Source organism: Ascaphus truei, chromosome 5 (genome assembly GCF_040206685.1).
Source record: "Ascaphus truei isolate aAscTru1 chromosome 5, aAscTru1.hap1, whole genome shotgun sequence".
In the NCBI taxonomy this organism is placed as follows: Eukaryota; Metazoa; Chordata; class Amphibia; order Anura; family Ascaphidae; genus Ascaphus; species Ascaphus truei.
Genome location: NC_134487.1, coordinates 141,752,679 through 141,769,067, shown reverse-complemented (window position 1 = coordinate 141,769,067; position 16,389 = coordinate 141,752,679). Strand labels below are relative to the sequence as shown.

The window sequence follows — 16,389 nt, the reverse complement described above, 5'->3', positions numbered from 1 at the left end:
CCAAATATAAAATATCGTAGATCTGATTTTGAATCTCAAGAATTACAAATATCTGTGCAACAGTTATGATCTGACAAATTAAATGATTCTAAACAATTCACGATTGTGAGGATACAAAAGGTAATTTAATGTGTCAATGTTCATTCAAAAGAAAAACCCTCCTCTCCCAAAGCTTTAAAAGAGTAATGAGCAGGGGAGGGGTGTGTTAACACTCCCAGAAGGTGGGCTATTCTCTTAATGCAAGGGATTTTAGAATAAAAACCATACATTTGAGACAGGAATTTAGAGGGTGTGTTTTTGCCAATTACACATGCAGTTTCTCCTATTTTCAACTTCAAGCCTCTTTGAAGAAATTGGATATTATGTGGCAACGTATTTAGATTATTTATATTCATCCTGTTTATTTTTATGAAACAGCATACAGATGCAGCGGCCATTATTTTAAGAAATCACGGCGCCATTTGTGTGCGCTGCTGTACTCCATGCGGCATGAACGCAGCCAACCGCCCCAGGCACACGTGTTTATCGCGGTTGCTTTGCTTGAATTTCATGGATTGTGTGCAATTAAATGCAATGAAATGTAATGTGTACAGTACTGTGCCAATTTCAGGTGTTTAAAAACCACAACACAAATGCCATTTTATACACTCGCGTCTTAAGGCGGTACGGTTGGAAGCAATCCCGCGCCATGACATGGATATTCCGAGGTATACACCGCGTGAAGTGTTTCAATAACGGTCGCTGCATCTGTATATTGTATGTTCGTGTAACGGTATATTACAACCAAAATGGAATAAGAACTGCTTTGGGCTCTAATTGAACTTTGCATGCTTTGAAGAGAGTAACTGCATTTGTAGACATTTTGCTACAATAGGTTGTGTGTTAATTACACATTTTGCAAAGTAAACGGGACCACAAACTCTGCAAATAGAACTTGATAAAAACGTTGGTTATATTTGTGGATTTAAGGTTATATTTGTGACGATTGAGGGGAAATGGTACTCATTTTTGGGGCCCCTCAAGGAGATTAACAAATTAGTTAAATAGCTGTATTCATTAACCCTGGTCAGACAAGTCTCATGTTCACAGGTGTGTGGTTCGTGACCACTGTCAACTCGAATTTTTTTGCATGATACATTTTAAGCTCACTAGCATTGTTCAAAGTTTGCTTGAACAACGTTTTTCTCATATTGACATTCTTAAAAATAAGTGAGCAAAGTGGAGGTATGCAAAGAAATATACAAGAAGGGGAAAAAACAAAACAATAACACGTTGAGACCTTTCTAGAGGTGGAGGGAAAAAAATTACAAATGCAAACTTTTATTGCATTTTTCCCATAAATGAGTATTTGCACGCAACAAATTCACAGGAAACAAAGATTGGGGTCTTTTGGAATAATCTTTTATTCTCATAAAAACAAACATTCTCACAGCCGGGTTAAAAAGACACACACCGAGGTCAGACGTGCCAACAGACAGAAGGCAGAGGAATGGAATGTACTTTACTGCAATCTGAGGGGGGGAATTAAAATCCATAGAGACTTGTAAATAAATAAAGCATTCTTAGCCGGAAAACCCTTTCAATACTGAAAGCCAACACTCTCGACTCAAAAAGATATCTTATTTGGTGATAACCCAACTGTGGGATTTTAGTTTGTCAGCTAAAATAATTTGATGCGAGACAACTCTGCAAAGGCTTATTAGAATCCCAAACCAAATGAATGCTGTTCAGTAAAAAGTGACTCGGGAGTGAAAGTGTTGGTATTTAGCACAATTTTCGGAGAGGAAATATGGTCTCTGTGAGGGAGGAATACACTGCAGCAAAGAGATCACATAATACAAATATTAAGGCATTTGTGAATAGATTTGGTATCGGAGCCAGGAAGTTTAAGGCAAGTCTTCATTTGCTCGATCCCCTGAAAAACAAATACGCCAGTGAGTTTTCAGTAGACCTACATGTTATTAAAACATTTATATTATTGGCCAACCCTGACAGCATATTTAGTAGAACAATGCATTCACGGCACACCACTGCAGAAATAGCTTGTTGGCAAAGCAGTTGCGTGGGAATTTGGTTATCAGTTTGACATTTCCATAAATATTACTTTAATGAAAATGTATTTACATAAAAGGGTCATTTCTTTTCAGAGAAAATAATATTTTTTTTAACGTTCGAGTGCTTTTATTTTCTAAATTGTAACATTTGGGAGGGACAGAACCTTTAAAGCAAAATGACAAAGGTGTGATTCATATCAAGGTGAAAGTGTTAAAGCAGCAATACAGGTTAACTTTAAAAATATATATATTTTGTATTACAGGTGTGAATCAGGGCGAAGCTCGACCCCATTAATTTCAGCTCCGGCGACCCTCTGCTTCCCGGAAATACTTACCTCTGTGGGGGGTGCTGGTATCCTTTGTCTAATGGCGGAGTTTAAAGGTCCAGGTGACTCGGGCCAATATGAAGCCGCACAAGATGTCACAGCTTCTTATTGACCCACGGGACATTTAAACACTGCCATTAGATTAAGGATCACAGTTCTTCTGCTTGCAGAGATACCAGCATCGCTATGGAGGTAAATATCAATGAAAGCAGAGGGTCCCCAGAGCTGAAATTAAAAGGGGTTCAGCTCTGGAGACGCCCTGGTACAAACCTAAAATAAAAAATACGATATATAGATATATAAAAAAAAATTAAGTTAACCCGTGTTACTCCTTTAATGAAAGAGCACTGTCCCATATGGTGCTGTCAATAACTATATACCCAAAGATTACCAGGAAATTGCTTTGCACAATTTTTTGCAGTTTTCACTTTGTTTTTCAAGAAAGTTTGCATTGCTTAAAAATTGTCTGTACTTTGAGAAAATGGGAATAAATGGCTGTATCAAGGGCTTTGCCCATTGACTACTCATGATTTTTTTTTTACCCCCCATCCCAAATATTTTGCTCAATTTGTTAATTTCAGCTCAACATTTCCACTTCTCTACTAGGAACTGCTGCAATCAACCCACAATTTTGGCCTGCCAATGCTGTACCACAGATTTACACAATAAATGGTATAATCCATAGTCTGAGATCACAGCACTGTATACTTCAAATAATATATTACTTTGTTATAAACTCGGTGTACAGTAGACATTGTATATATTATTTAAAGCAGGAGCGACCCTTATCTGGGAAGTGTCATAACCTATCAACCCGTCTGCTTGATAGTTAAAAATAAATCAATAAAAAATTATATTTTGATAATATAACTATATTAATGACCGTGTGACAGCGAGATTAAACAAATAACTGTAAACAATACATAAAATAGATGTAATCACTATGCAGCCTATGAGGCCAACAGCAAACAACCGCTTTTCTTGATGACGTCAAGTCATAAAGTGCGTTAAAGAGCTGTCCAACGTATGTCCCAGAATGACGAAGTCCCATGCATAAGTGTAAGGGCGTAGCTGCTAGTGTCAGACACCGCACTGATGACATGGTGTTTAATCATTAAGCTGCGGAGTCCTGTAAATATTACCTATAGCCTGGAGCTCCCGTGGCTCCTGGAGACCCCCCTCCCTTGGTACAGCGCGATCGCGGGTGCCGAAAGACCCGACGGCTGTTTCCAAGGGTGGAGACTGGAGCAGGGAGCAGCGCGGCTTCCCCTGCCTGCGGCCGGTTGCCGGGGACGCGATCGGGCCGTTGCTAAGGCCGCGATAGCGTCTCTAAGGTCCCGGCGGCCGGCGAAGAGGGCGCCGCCATTGAAGACAGTCTCGCGCATGCGCAGTGATCGCATAGGCGCAGGTAAGGCCCCAGAGCTAGGGATAGCTCGCGCGAGAGCAGGGAGAGACCAGGGAAGGTTGAGGCAGATAGAGGGAGCTTGCGCAGGCGCAGGAGAGGTAGGGAAAAGCCCGCGAAGCCCTAGCCTACCAGGGAAGGCTCTGAGCTGGGACTACATATCCCATGAGCCTCTGTATGCCCCACGTGACACCAGGGAGTCAATAGGGCTTAGGGAGCCCCTGGGAAAGAGATACATTTGGCGGGCTTACAGCACGTTAGCCAGCAGTCAGAGACCGGAGCAGCCCAAGGAAGGAGGTAGGGTACAGGAGTCCAGGACTCGCTGTACTAGGCCAGCACCCCCTGGGTCTGAGGTAGCTAAGAACTCTGATAGAGAGAGTGTTGCCAGGGACTGCTCTAGAGAGAGGGACCCTGCCACTCGGGTTAATCCGTTGGAGCAGGGGAGCAGTGAGGGAAGGCAGGGCGCGGGGAGCGAGTACAGCTCCTGCGGCCCTATAGGTACCCGCACCCCAGATAGGCCCCAACCCCCCACTAGGGTAGTGGGTAATTGCTGAGGGAGGCCCAAGATAGGGACGCTGCCCTTAGTGTAGAGTGCTGCCTTGTCAGAGTCACAGCGGTCAGTGCTGTGAGGTCTGACAGGCAGGCACCTTGTTGCGCAGCAAGTTGGCTGTCAGCATTAGTGAGGCCGTAGGGACTTGGGTAGTTAGGGGAGTGGGACAGGTCCTTAACCCCTTTAGGCCCATAGGAGTTGCCCAAGCCACTACAGGGTGCTGTACTATAGGGACGGCCTATAGTGTAGCACGTGCCCCTTAGGAAGATAGGGACACAGTGAAGATTGCTGTTCCCGTGAAGCGGTTGGACCCATGTTGGGGTCCACAGAGACTGTTCCGGAGTGGGACCGCTCTAGCGGTCCACGTGCAGAAGTTCGGTTGGAGGGTTAAAGGAGTCATCGCCAACTGAGCCTTTGTGAAGATTGCTGACCCGAGCACCGGAGTGCTCGGCAGGTATCTAATACATAAGTGCACCACCGGGCCCTTAGCTTAACTGTGACTGCGCATTCACCCATTGACTCTCTGCAAGAGTGCGGGACATTGGGTGGGGTTTATTTGGACACGGGGTGGGCTCACTTGGTGTTGGGGAAGCGTCCTGCGTGACGCAGTAGGTGTCTCCTCTAGAGAGGGACACAGGTTATTATGAATGTGATGTATGGTATTACATGTTAGTAAAGGTATTCGTTAATATAAGTCATTGTCTATGTGATCATTGATTGCCCTGCGAGGAACCACTCCCCCTTTGGTGGGAGCCATCGCAGGTGGAGGCGCTGCATCGTTATAAGTAAGTTGTCCATAGTATAATTGCCCCAGGTTCCCCGTGGCGGAAGCTCAGCCCTCCTGTGAGCCAACAGGTTATGCACCCCACCGAGTAACAATATATGTTTCCTGCACCCACACAGTAGAATCTGCGATTGGGGGGGGGAGAAAACCCGTTACATACCTATGCCACTTTTTGTAGTGTAGACTTTGCTAAAGGCTATTCACTAAAGAGTAGTAGCTGTTATGGGCTATGCCCCATTTGAAACGCAAGTATAATTAAAACAGCGATCAGCATTATAGTAAATAATTTTTCACTGACAACTGTGGGATGCTACTTTAAAATGATGTCCTTTGTGATAAAAATAAGAACATCTGAAGACTAAACTAACCACCAGAAGCGAACCCCAAATTCTATTTCATTGCTGCCTGCATCCATCACTTTACACCAACTGGAATGTGTACTCTTCAGTGAGTGAAGTTGTAAGACTATATAGAACATGCTTGGTGTTACAATGCAATCAAGAGCCAATGTTGTTTTTGTTCTGTGTGAAGATTATATATAGTATGAGAAGGCTAAAAGGTCTAACAAACAATCAAGCCCAGCAACAATGGGGCTTATCCAGTAGTTGATTGCACAGAAAGCCCCCATAGACTTCAATGAGGCTTTCAGTCCTGTAGAGCTCAATCTCTGCCATCGCAGCTACTAAATAAGCACCCATGTGTCAACCAAGATTTTCCCTGCTATTTATAGATTTGACAAAGGACATCCTTGCAAAAGAATGGTCATGCATCAATATGTTGTTCTGTCACTTGCACCATTATGGACAACTACATTATATTTACAAGCATCTACTTTGTACTGGTGCATGTTTACCTGGCGTGCTCAGAGCAGGGGGGAGATTTGGCCACTTACGGCCAGTGATGTTTCAGGTAATAGATGGTATCATTTTTCAACTGTGGCCCAAACAGTGGATTCAACTGGGCTAAAATGGCAATGAGCCAGCTGCAAGACAGAAAGACAAGTAGTTAGGAGAAAATGCAGATCAATTAACAATGCTAACCTCTTCAGTTTTGCTGTATGGACAGACCCACTGTGGTCCTTCTCCCTCCAACAGAGGTAAAAGACATTTCACAGCTTAGTGTTAGGACCTGCAAATTTGGTTAAGCCTTGATGTGGCTTGCAGGCTTATAATGCTTTGGCCAAAGGGTTTAATTAAAATGACCTTTACTCGTGAGATTATTATTGAAGTATTTAACTATATACTATTTACTATGTATTTTGTCATTCACTCCATGTAGATTATTAGACCATCTTGTACTGTAGGAATGACAACACATCCCAAACAAAGCGATTACAGGTGAGAGGTAGGAAGGCCGGACAGCAGGTGGTTACAGTAGTCGAGACAGTAGAGAATGAGGGCCTGTGTCAGAGTTTTAGCAGTGGAGCAACAGAGGAAAGGGTGTATCTTTGTTATAGGAAAAAAAAAAAAAACATTTAAGCTATATTTTGAATGCGAGAGGAGAATGTTAGGGAGGAGTCGAGTATGACCCCCTAGGCAGTGTGCGTGTGATACTGGGTATAGGACAGTGCCTCAAACAGTAATGTAGAAGGGGACAGGGAGGGCCAGGTTTGGGAGAAAAGATGAGGAGCTACGTTTTTGACATGTTAAGTTTGGGCTGACGGAGGGCCATGCAGGATGATATAGCTTATAAATGTATGTATGAAAAGGATAGGAAGGTCAGTCCCACTACTACCATTCATATGGTCCAATAACTTTACCACACACGCTGCTATTGTTTGGAGCACACGGAGGGGAGCTCCTCTCCCCATATGAAAAAGGATATTAAGGTCCGTCCCACTAATCATTGCCTGCAGATCAACTGCTGTAGTTCAAGGAGTTAAATTCAGTAATAGCCAAACCATTATATTTAATATTCAACGACTCCATTTCCACAGGCTCAGTACCACAAGATTGGCGAAAAGCAGATGTGGTGCCTATATTTAAAAAGGGAGCTAGATCACAATCGGGGAATTACAGGCCTGTAAGCCTGACTTCAATAGTGGGGAAACTACTTGAAGGTTTAATACAGGATAATATTCAGGAATACCTAATGAAAAACAAAATTATAAGTAATAGTCAGCATGGATTTATGAAGTATAGATTAAACTAAGCTTATTTGTTTATTTGAGGAGTTAAGTAAGAATTCAGACCAGGGTAATGCAGTTGATGAGGTCTACTTAGATTTTGCAAAGGCTTTTGATACGGTTCCACGCAGGGTGTTGGTGTACAAAATAAAGCAAATTGGACTCAGTAAAAATATATGCACCTGGATTGAAAACTGGTTAAAGGACAGACAGAGGGTTGTCATAAATAGAACTTTTTCAGGTTGGGCTAAGGTCATGAGTGGAGTACCTCAGGGATCGGTACTGGGACCCCTGCTTTTTAACTTGTTTATTAATGACCTTGAGGTTGGCAGAGAGCAAAGTCTCCATCTTTGCTGATAATATTAAATTGTGTATGGTAGTAGAATCAGAGCAGAATGTAATTTCTATCCAGAAGGACTTGGAGAGACTGGAAACTTGGGCAGGTAAATAGCAGATGAGGTTTAATACAAATAAATGTAAGGTTATGCATTTGGGAAGCAAGAATAAACAGGCGACTTAGAAATTAAATGTGGATAAATTGGGGGAATCCTTGATGGAGAAGGATTTAGGAGTGCTTATAGACCGCTGGCTTAGCAATAGTGCCCAAAGTCATGCAGTAGCTGCAAAGGCAAACAAGATCTTATCTTCCATTAAACGGACAATGGATGGAAGGGAAGTAAACATAATAATTATGCCCCTTTACAAAGCATTAGTAAGACCACACCTTGAATATGGAGTGCAATTTTGGGCATCTCTCCTTAGAAAATACATTGTGAAACTAGAGAGAGTACAGAGAAGAGCCACCAAAATAACTTTTGAGGAGAGGCTAGCTAAATTATATTTATTTACATTAGAAAGCGGCGTCTAAGAGGGGAAATGATAACTATATACAAATATATTCAGGGACAATACAAGGAGCTTTCAAAAGAACCTTTCATCCCAGGGGAAGTACAAAGGACTCGGGGTCATCCCTGTAGGTTGGAAGAAAGGCGATTTCGCCAGCAACAAAGGAAAGGGTTCTTTTTAGTAAGGGAAGTTAAAATGTGGCATTCATTACCCATGGAGACTGATGACAGTTACAAATAAGTATACATGGGAAGGATGTTGATCCAGGGATTAATCCGATTGCCAATTCTTGGAGTCGGGAAGGAATGTATTTTTCCCCTTATGAGATATCATTGGATAATGACATGTCACTGGGGTTATTTGTTTGCTTTCTTCTGGATCAATAAGAATATAAAGTATCTGTTGTCTAAATTTAGCATAGGTTGAAATTGATGGATGTATGTCTTTTCAACCTCATCTACTATGTAACAATATATTACAATAGTGTTAATACTTGTATTGGGGAGGCGGAGAGAGAAATTAAATGCACTCATTGTTTCTCAATCTTAGCTAGCCTTGCAGAACTAAAATTCCGCAGTGGAAATGTATTTCCTGTGGTACAATTTGAATCCGAAATAATAAATGTGCTCATGGTAAAACATTTCCTATTGTACTCCTTTTCCTCTGGAGAAAAACTAGCTTGATTTTATCATTTTCTGTGGCACATTTATTCCCTAAAAATAAAAACGAATGTGATAATATAGGTCAACCCACCTCAGGTTATAAACCAATCCCGTCAAACAAAACCGTGTTCGAGGTACAATGTGGAAACAAATTGCCTGACCGTATACCATTCTATTCATCACCACATCAATGTAATCATGATGAACCATTGTCTGCTGTTCCTTACATTTGACAACACAAGCTTATAAAAACTACTGTGGTAATAAAGGCCATGGAAAAACAAACAAACATTGCAACACAAAAGCGGCCTCAGGAGGTTTATACACAGCACATTTCTCCCCTCTTATTTTGTTGCATTGCAGGGCTTAGGAAAAAACAGCAAGCTGCCGATTGCAGATCTGCTGAAACGAACAAGGTCATGTACTTCAGCAACTACTTGAAATGGATTCCATAATCTTTTCCCCCCCAAGGTAAGACCGCGAAAGCTACGATTTCCTTCTCACCTTTGGTTTATTGTGCTGCAAAGTGCGCTTACCCTGGTTGCGGATACAAGGGGATAGAAACATGAAACGATTTGTACGCTTAAGTTGTGAAGGGCTATAAGACAACAGGAATCTAGCAGATCTCTTCAAAGTGATGGCATTCAGCCAAGGTACGGGCTGACGTGCTACAGTACAAACCGACCACTGCAGCAATGTACTAGTAATCACAAGAGCGGATGCTCACACATGCACCACTGATAAACATCAGATGTTAATCTCGCTTTACTGTGGAGTGGTATGCCTGGGCAATGCACTGCAGGCCCTGTGGCAGTAGAACAGTTACAATATAAAGACTTACTGCAGGGCTCTCGAACCTGTTCTCAGAAGGGGCAAGATGGGAAAACATAAAGAGCCAAAAGCTTATTATAAAGCAGATTTTAGATCCATTTAAAAACTGTATTTCAACATTTTGCAAGCATAAACATGTGTGCCATATAGATTTACCTTACAAGTGAGTTTGTGAGAAACATTGCACTTTGCTCCTGCTAATTTTATTATGCTTGTACAGCTAAAAGACCAAGAGCCACCAGTTGAAGAACCCTGACTTGCAGCCTTTGGGCTTGTAAACTTTGTCTAAATTGCTGAACAGTGTCACCCATTGAAAGAATGTGACAAAAGCCATTTAAAAAAGCAGCAGTGCTAGTGAAACTATTACACAATCAAAGGTAGAATCTAATGATCCAAGATCCCTCGGCTTAAATATTAATTTGATGCTAAATAAAGGGAACCACCTTCCACCCCCAAAACAGCAGAACAAGTGCCCAAAAATACACAATATTCACTACTTGGTCAAGAGCTAGATAGAATGCTTAGGGCAGAATTACAAATACCTATTGGTAAAATTCACCCTTTGTGGTTGCAAACATTCTTCCAGCAATATTTTTTATACAACAGAAAACTACAGGAGAATTTTTTTTTCTACCCAATAAGTGAAACTGCACCCCAAGCAAGACCAAGGCATATCTCCAGATCCTCTTACACTGCATCCAGCGAGCAGCGACAGTTCAGGGCTGAATTATACCCTTGTTAAAGTTAGTCATGCTCTGCGTACATTATAAATAAGGGCTGGAGGGTGGTACAGATAACAGGTCAAAACAGGGTGTATAAAAGAGCAGAACTATTCAACAATAAAAACAGGTACATGGGCATGCGAGATACAGCCAGAATATGGCAGGAATTACCCTGAACATTCAGCCCATTAGTGTGGTGGAAACAGGGAGGAGTGAGACACATTTGTAAGGATGATTTACAATGCAGTTATTCATTACAAGGGCTGCATACAGAAGTATGAACAGATAGAGGCTGGGAATACAGATTTATCCATGCAAAAGGTTGATGTTATCAGAGTGCAATAAAGTCCCATTGGTTTTAATGGCACAGACAACCGGTAATTTAAACAGGGCAACAGATTTGCTGCAAGCTGTGACACCTTTTAATGGCCCAAAAATCATAGTCATAGAATAATGTGCACACAGCTTTCCGGGCCTTACAAACCGCTTTAGTTATCTGGGTGTATTGCAAGTGGTTGTTCTTTACTCACCACTGTGTGAATGGTCAGCCTTTAAAACAAGAAAACAGCAACGTTTGTAAGAAGATTGCGAGGAGTTGGCATGAGAAGGCAAAATAACTGAGCACACTCTTTTTAACCCCTTCATTGGCCAATAGCAGCTATTTACATGGGCAAATCAAGGGAGGAAAAAAATAATAAAAAACTACTTTTCAGTGCAACTGGCTTCCTTAGAAATGTTTAATCCTCCTTCCAGTAACTATATTATTAACTCCATGTTAGATTAGATCACGACTGCAAAAAACACCCAAAGATTTAGTTAACAGAGCAACTTTGTAAAGTACTTCTACAAGTTGAAGAAAAAAAAACAAAGACGACAAACACAGATCTCTTAGATAAATAAAAAGATATATATTGGGAAGCAAGCCCCTATCCTTACTTACAAGTAAAGAATCTTTAGTGCTGCATCAGAGGAAATGCAAGGGTAAGTTCCACCACAGCAAAAAAAAAAAAAAAAAGTAGTAACTTTTACAAGTCACCTACATGTTATCCATCAAACATGCCACTGCCCCTTTATGTTTAACAAATTGCATTGGACACCATTTCTGACCAGGGGATGACAATACCTAGTAGTGACCCATGAAGCACCTCTGTATGACTGTAGCCCAACCATGTACCCTCATCTATATTAAAGGACCAGTATCATCAAAAAGCAAATAGTGCCATTATGGCGGCTCCCCAAATGAAGGGGTCAGTTACCACGCTTACTCCTGGACAATACTGACAGTGAAATTCATGACAAACCAGTCTCTCGGTCAATAGAAAGCAGTAGCAGTAAAACCAGCCCAGTCTGGCTCTCACATAGGACCTGTTTATACTCACAATAGATAGCAGCAAACTGCACACGTCACCAGCATTGTATTAATGACCCTGCAAGAGAAGAGAGGACAGTAAGTAAAAACAAGTCCCATTATGCCTTTTTAACCCACACCCTGCCAGAGGTGCTAAGCAATGTGATACAGGCACCACAAGTGTTAAAACGCCACCCAACATGATCTATAATATCTGTTCCCATCTCCAGTCCTCAATGACTGTTAATAGTCCAGATTAAAGATATAATCTCGTTGGCACAGATGTAAATCAGGGGTGCGCAAACTTTTCAGTCTACGGCCCTGCCTGCTAGCCTCCCACACCCTTACCTGTTCGCCGGTCTTCTGACGTCATGTGACAGTGGCGTCTTTGGACGCTGCTTTGCCAGAAGCCGCCAGAGACCAAGTAAGGGAACTTGCAGAGGCCCAACACACGCTCCCCCGACATTAAATTTAAATGCTTTGGGGAAGAGCGCAGGGAATCTGTAAGTGCCGCCACCCCGTGCCCCCCCCTCCCCACGTAACACTTATGATCATACAGTGAACCCCCCATCCCACATATGTTTTTTGGTTTTTAGGGCGTTTACCAGGGGGCACCTCGTTTTACAGAGCTTGTTTACATATGGGGCTGCAGTGTGATGACTGATAACATGGCGTTGTACTGTAAACAGAACATTTACACCACAGATGCTGCAACTAAGAGCGCAGGATCCATGGCCTACTGTACAATCAACATTAGCCTTTTAAAGGGACAGCACGATCTGGGACAATAGTGAACGAAGTATAGTGGCATGTTTAATAAGTTAAATACATTTCTCATAGTAAAATCATTCTTTTTTGGTAATGAGATGATTTGCCAGTTATGGTACCATCATTCGTTAAGCAGATACACATAAGTAGCTTATATGCTTGAATCCAGTGTACATAACAAAATGTATATATTCATATTCCACATACACACATACACACATACACACATACACACATACACACATACACACATACACACATACACACATACACACATACACACATACACGACGATCTTTCTTTAGAAACCAATTACACACACATAAAAAAAAATGTAAGTTTCTACACCGGCTAAGTAGAACTGCCCCTTTAACAAGCATTCATAGATATGTGGCGAAAGAATATAATCTCTGCGCATAGAAGAAATTGGAAAATGACTAAATGATTATATCCAATTAAAGCCTAAAAAAAAAAATCAAATAAAAAAACACTGGTAAGAAGAGATGTTGAATATTATGCATGCTATTAATCACGAGCATACACCTATAGCAAAGATTTACAACTCAGAACCTCTCCCCTACAGGGGGGAAAAGAAACCACGCTTGTTTTCTCCTTTTTACCACTAGTGTAATTACATCTGCAAGTTCCAGTTGCCTTACTGTAAATATCTTCCCAAAAGATAAAAATGACAATTGATGTGAAGGTGATTCACTGATTATTAGATTAGGTCACAGGATCACTCACCAATCTGAACAATTTAAACGGTGATGTGCTGAGGTACCCAAAACAATCCCATGAGCCTTTGTGGGGCTTGTCTGAACCCTGCAGTCACAACATGATTTTGGGAGGACATTGCAGACTGTAGCATTGACCACCTGCCCGTTCTTCCACACACACACAAAAAAAAAAAAAAAAAAACAACACACAAATATGATGGTATATTGGGAAAAGGAAGTCAGCATTTAACATGTATTTCCTTTTACGTGTTTTTCTCACCCCATGCAGACACTGCCGCATATGGAAGTAAAGATACATATGTACGGGGTAGTGGGTGCTGGGGCCAGCAGATACCATCCTGTTCCAATTTACAAACAAGGCTGTAGCAGCTCTGGCAAACAGTGAAGGAAAGGAGAAGTTATTCAAGACATGGCCAGTGGAAAAACAGCAGTTCCTCTTCCCCCCTCCGTCATTTGACCTTCACTTAGCTAGTAAAGGCACAACAACCATTTCCCCACTTGTGATCGGAGTCATTGGTTGGGGAGTACATTACACAAATAGTGGATGCAGAGGGGCACTCCTGATCAAACCTGCAAATATTTTAAATTGCTTATGGGTAAAATGTTTTAAAGCAGCAGTCCACACGGATTGACTTTTTTTGCATGTTATTGTTTTACTTTAAAAAGATCTCTTCTTGCACTTTCCAATAAGGTAAATTTTTCAAATATAAAGCTTTGCTCAGCAGAAGCATTTCAAAGTTTACATGTCTGGGAGGTTAAAATGAATTTCTCCCATGGGGTCATTGCAATCTAAAGGTTACCATGATGACCTCAGAAGCTAGAGATTTAAAAAAGTAGGATTTTCTTAATACTAGGGAACATTTTAACTGTATATTACAGCATCTTATAGTCTGATCATAAACACTCTAAAGTACTACAGGTTTGTGTCAGGTTTTTTTTTTTAACCCACCATAACATATATAATGTGTGGTTGAAACCTATTCAAACTTCACATTGCAACGCCACTGTAACCAGCCTCACACTGATGAGACCCAAGAGTAGGTTTACTGGCTATACACTTCCTTGATCCAGGCTGTGAAAATCTGCGTAATACAACTGGCATAAGCTTGTTAGAACGGATAAGAGACACAAAAAAAGTTACCAATGCTGCTCTATCCATTAACAATGTTGAAAATATTTCACAAGATACTCTATTCAGGGTGCAAGTAGGACAAATTTACTATGACCCAAGATATGGTCCACAAAAGAACACACACACACACACACACACACACACACACACACACCTTTTGTGGACCGTATCTTGGGGTCTATAGTAGTATGGATAAGAAGCAAAAAAAAAAAGGAAGGTGACAGTACTCATTTGCATGTCATTTCCCAGAATCCCTGGCTGCAGAGGAAGCATTGTATGCTAAGAGCTATGGGGAAAAGCAGGTTTGCAGACCTGTCAGGAGTGAATGTGCTCACAAGTGATATTTTTATTTGCTGTAGATATATTTAAGAATACTTTTCCGATTAATTAAAAAAAATTGTGTCAGTCACCTACACTAGACATGCCACTGTGCTTAGTTCACTTTGGCCCTAGAAGGGACAGTCCCTTTAACCTTAGTTATAGACAGTTACCAACGTGTGAAGATATTAGAGAACGCAGAACACCAACCATTTCTGTTTTCAGACCAGGACTAAAGCTACTTAATCAAACGCCGCCCTTGGCATTAAAAAGTGGGGTTTGGTTTAACAAGCCCCCACTTTGTTACCAGAGCAGAAAACTATTTTTTAGGACTTTAAAACATTAATTCCCCATTAAAACATTCATTCTCCAATAGGTTTTTTTAATTTTTTTTTTTAAATGAGGCAGAGTAGGATCACTTTTCTCTTTTTATAGATACTTAAACCAGAAGTCAAAGTGTATTCTGTGTAACTATTCTTTATACAATGTAAATTAAACAGGCTACAAATGATTTTACACGAATTCCTTTACTACCAAAGGGACATAGTGTATAAAAGGTTATAGGTCACCTGCCAGAAATGTCACAGCAGTTAAGTACTCAATATCCCTGCTGCTGCCGCTGCTAATAATAATAATAATAATAATAATAATAATAGTAACAGACTAAATTCATTTCCCCAAACCTCATCTCTTTTAGTAACCATTTCACTGCCAGAAGGGCTGCAAGTAATTACCAAGCACAGCGATCATAATATATACACAATATAACACACATACACAATATAACACACATACACAATATAGTATAACACACACGCACAATATAACACGCACAATATAACACACAGAGACGCACAATATTATAACACACACGCACAATATAACATATATACTGCCGCACACCGCTGTGAGCGGCCGGGCTCCGTGGGATTATGCTCTCACACTCACCCACGGTTGGGCCCCTTAGGGATGAACCAGGGCAGCACCGCCCCGACGATACCCCAGAACACGGTCATCACGACGATGGGGACGAGCAGTCCGGGATAAGCCATGACGTCAGTACCGGACACCTCGCGGGAACCAGCACAGAATAAGCAGCCGCCGCTCCGGCTCTCTACGCAGTGTGAGCAGGAAGCCAGGCAGCGTCACGTGACTACACCTCGTTGTCACGTGACCGCATCACGGGCCCCACCCACCTCTTTCAGGAGCGCAGGTCACGTGATACAGGAGGGTGCGCGCTCACTCTCTCTCTCCCGCACAGCACCAGTGGTTACATGTGATATAGGCGTTTACATGTGATATCAGGGGGATACATGTGATATCAATGGTTACAAGTGATATAGGCGTTTATATGTGATATCAGGGGGATACATGTGATATAGGCGTTTATATGTGATATCAATGGTTACATGTGATATAGGCGTTTACATGTGATATCAGGGGGATACATGTGATATCAATGGTTACATGTGATATAGGCGTTTATATGTGATATCAGGGGGATACATGTGATATCAATGGTTACATGTGATATAGGCGTTTATATGTGATATCAGGGGGATACATGTGATATCAATGGTTACATGTGATATAGGCGTTTATATGTGATATCAGGGGGATACATGTGATATCAATGGTTACATGTGATATAGGCGTTTATATGTGATATCAGGGGGATACATGTGATATCAATGGTTACATGTGATATAGGCGTTTATATGTGATATCAGGGGGATACATGTGATATCAATGGTTACATGTGATATAGGCATTTACATGTGATA

The 16,389-nt window shown here is 41.4% G+C and overlaps 1 protein-coding gene across 1 annotated transcript; it reads right to left on the bottom strand.

Moving 5' to 3' along the window:
* Positions 1-1,379: 1,379 nt before the first annotated feature.
* Positions 1,380-15,758, bottom strand: ATP6V0E1 (ATPase H+ transporting V0 subunit e1). Its single transcript, XM_075600995.1, has 4 exons — positions 15,554-15,758; positions 11,682-11,729; positions 5,970-6,098; positions 1,380-1,915 (listed from the first exon to the last, which is right to left on the bottom strand). The coding sequence occupies exons 1-3, from the start codon at positions 15,655-15,657 to the stop codon at positions 6,005-6,007; spliced, it is 246 nt and encodes an 81-aa protein (XP_075457110.1). The 5' UTR covers positions 15,658-15,758; the 3' UTR covers positions 1,380-1,915; positions 5,970-6,004.
* Between the last annotated feature and the right edge of the window lie 631 nt (positions 15,759-16,389).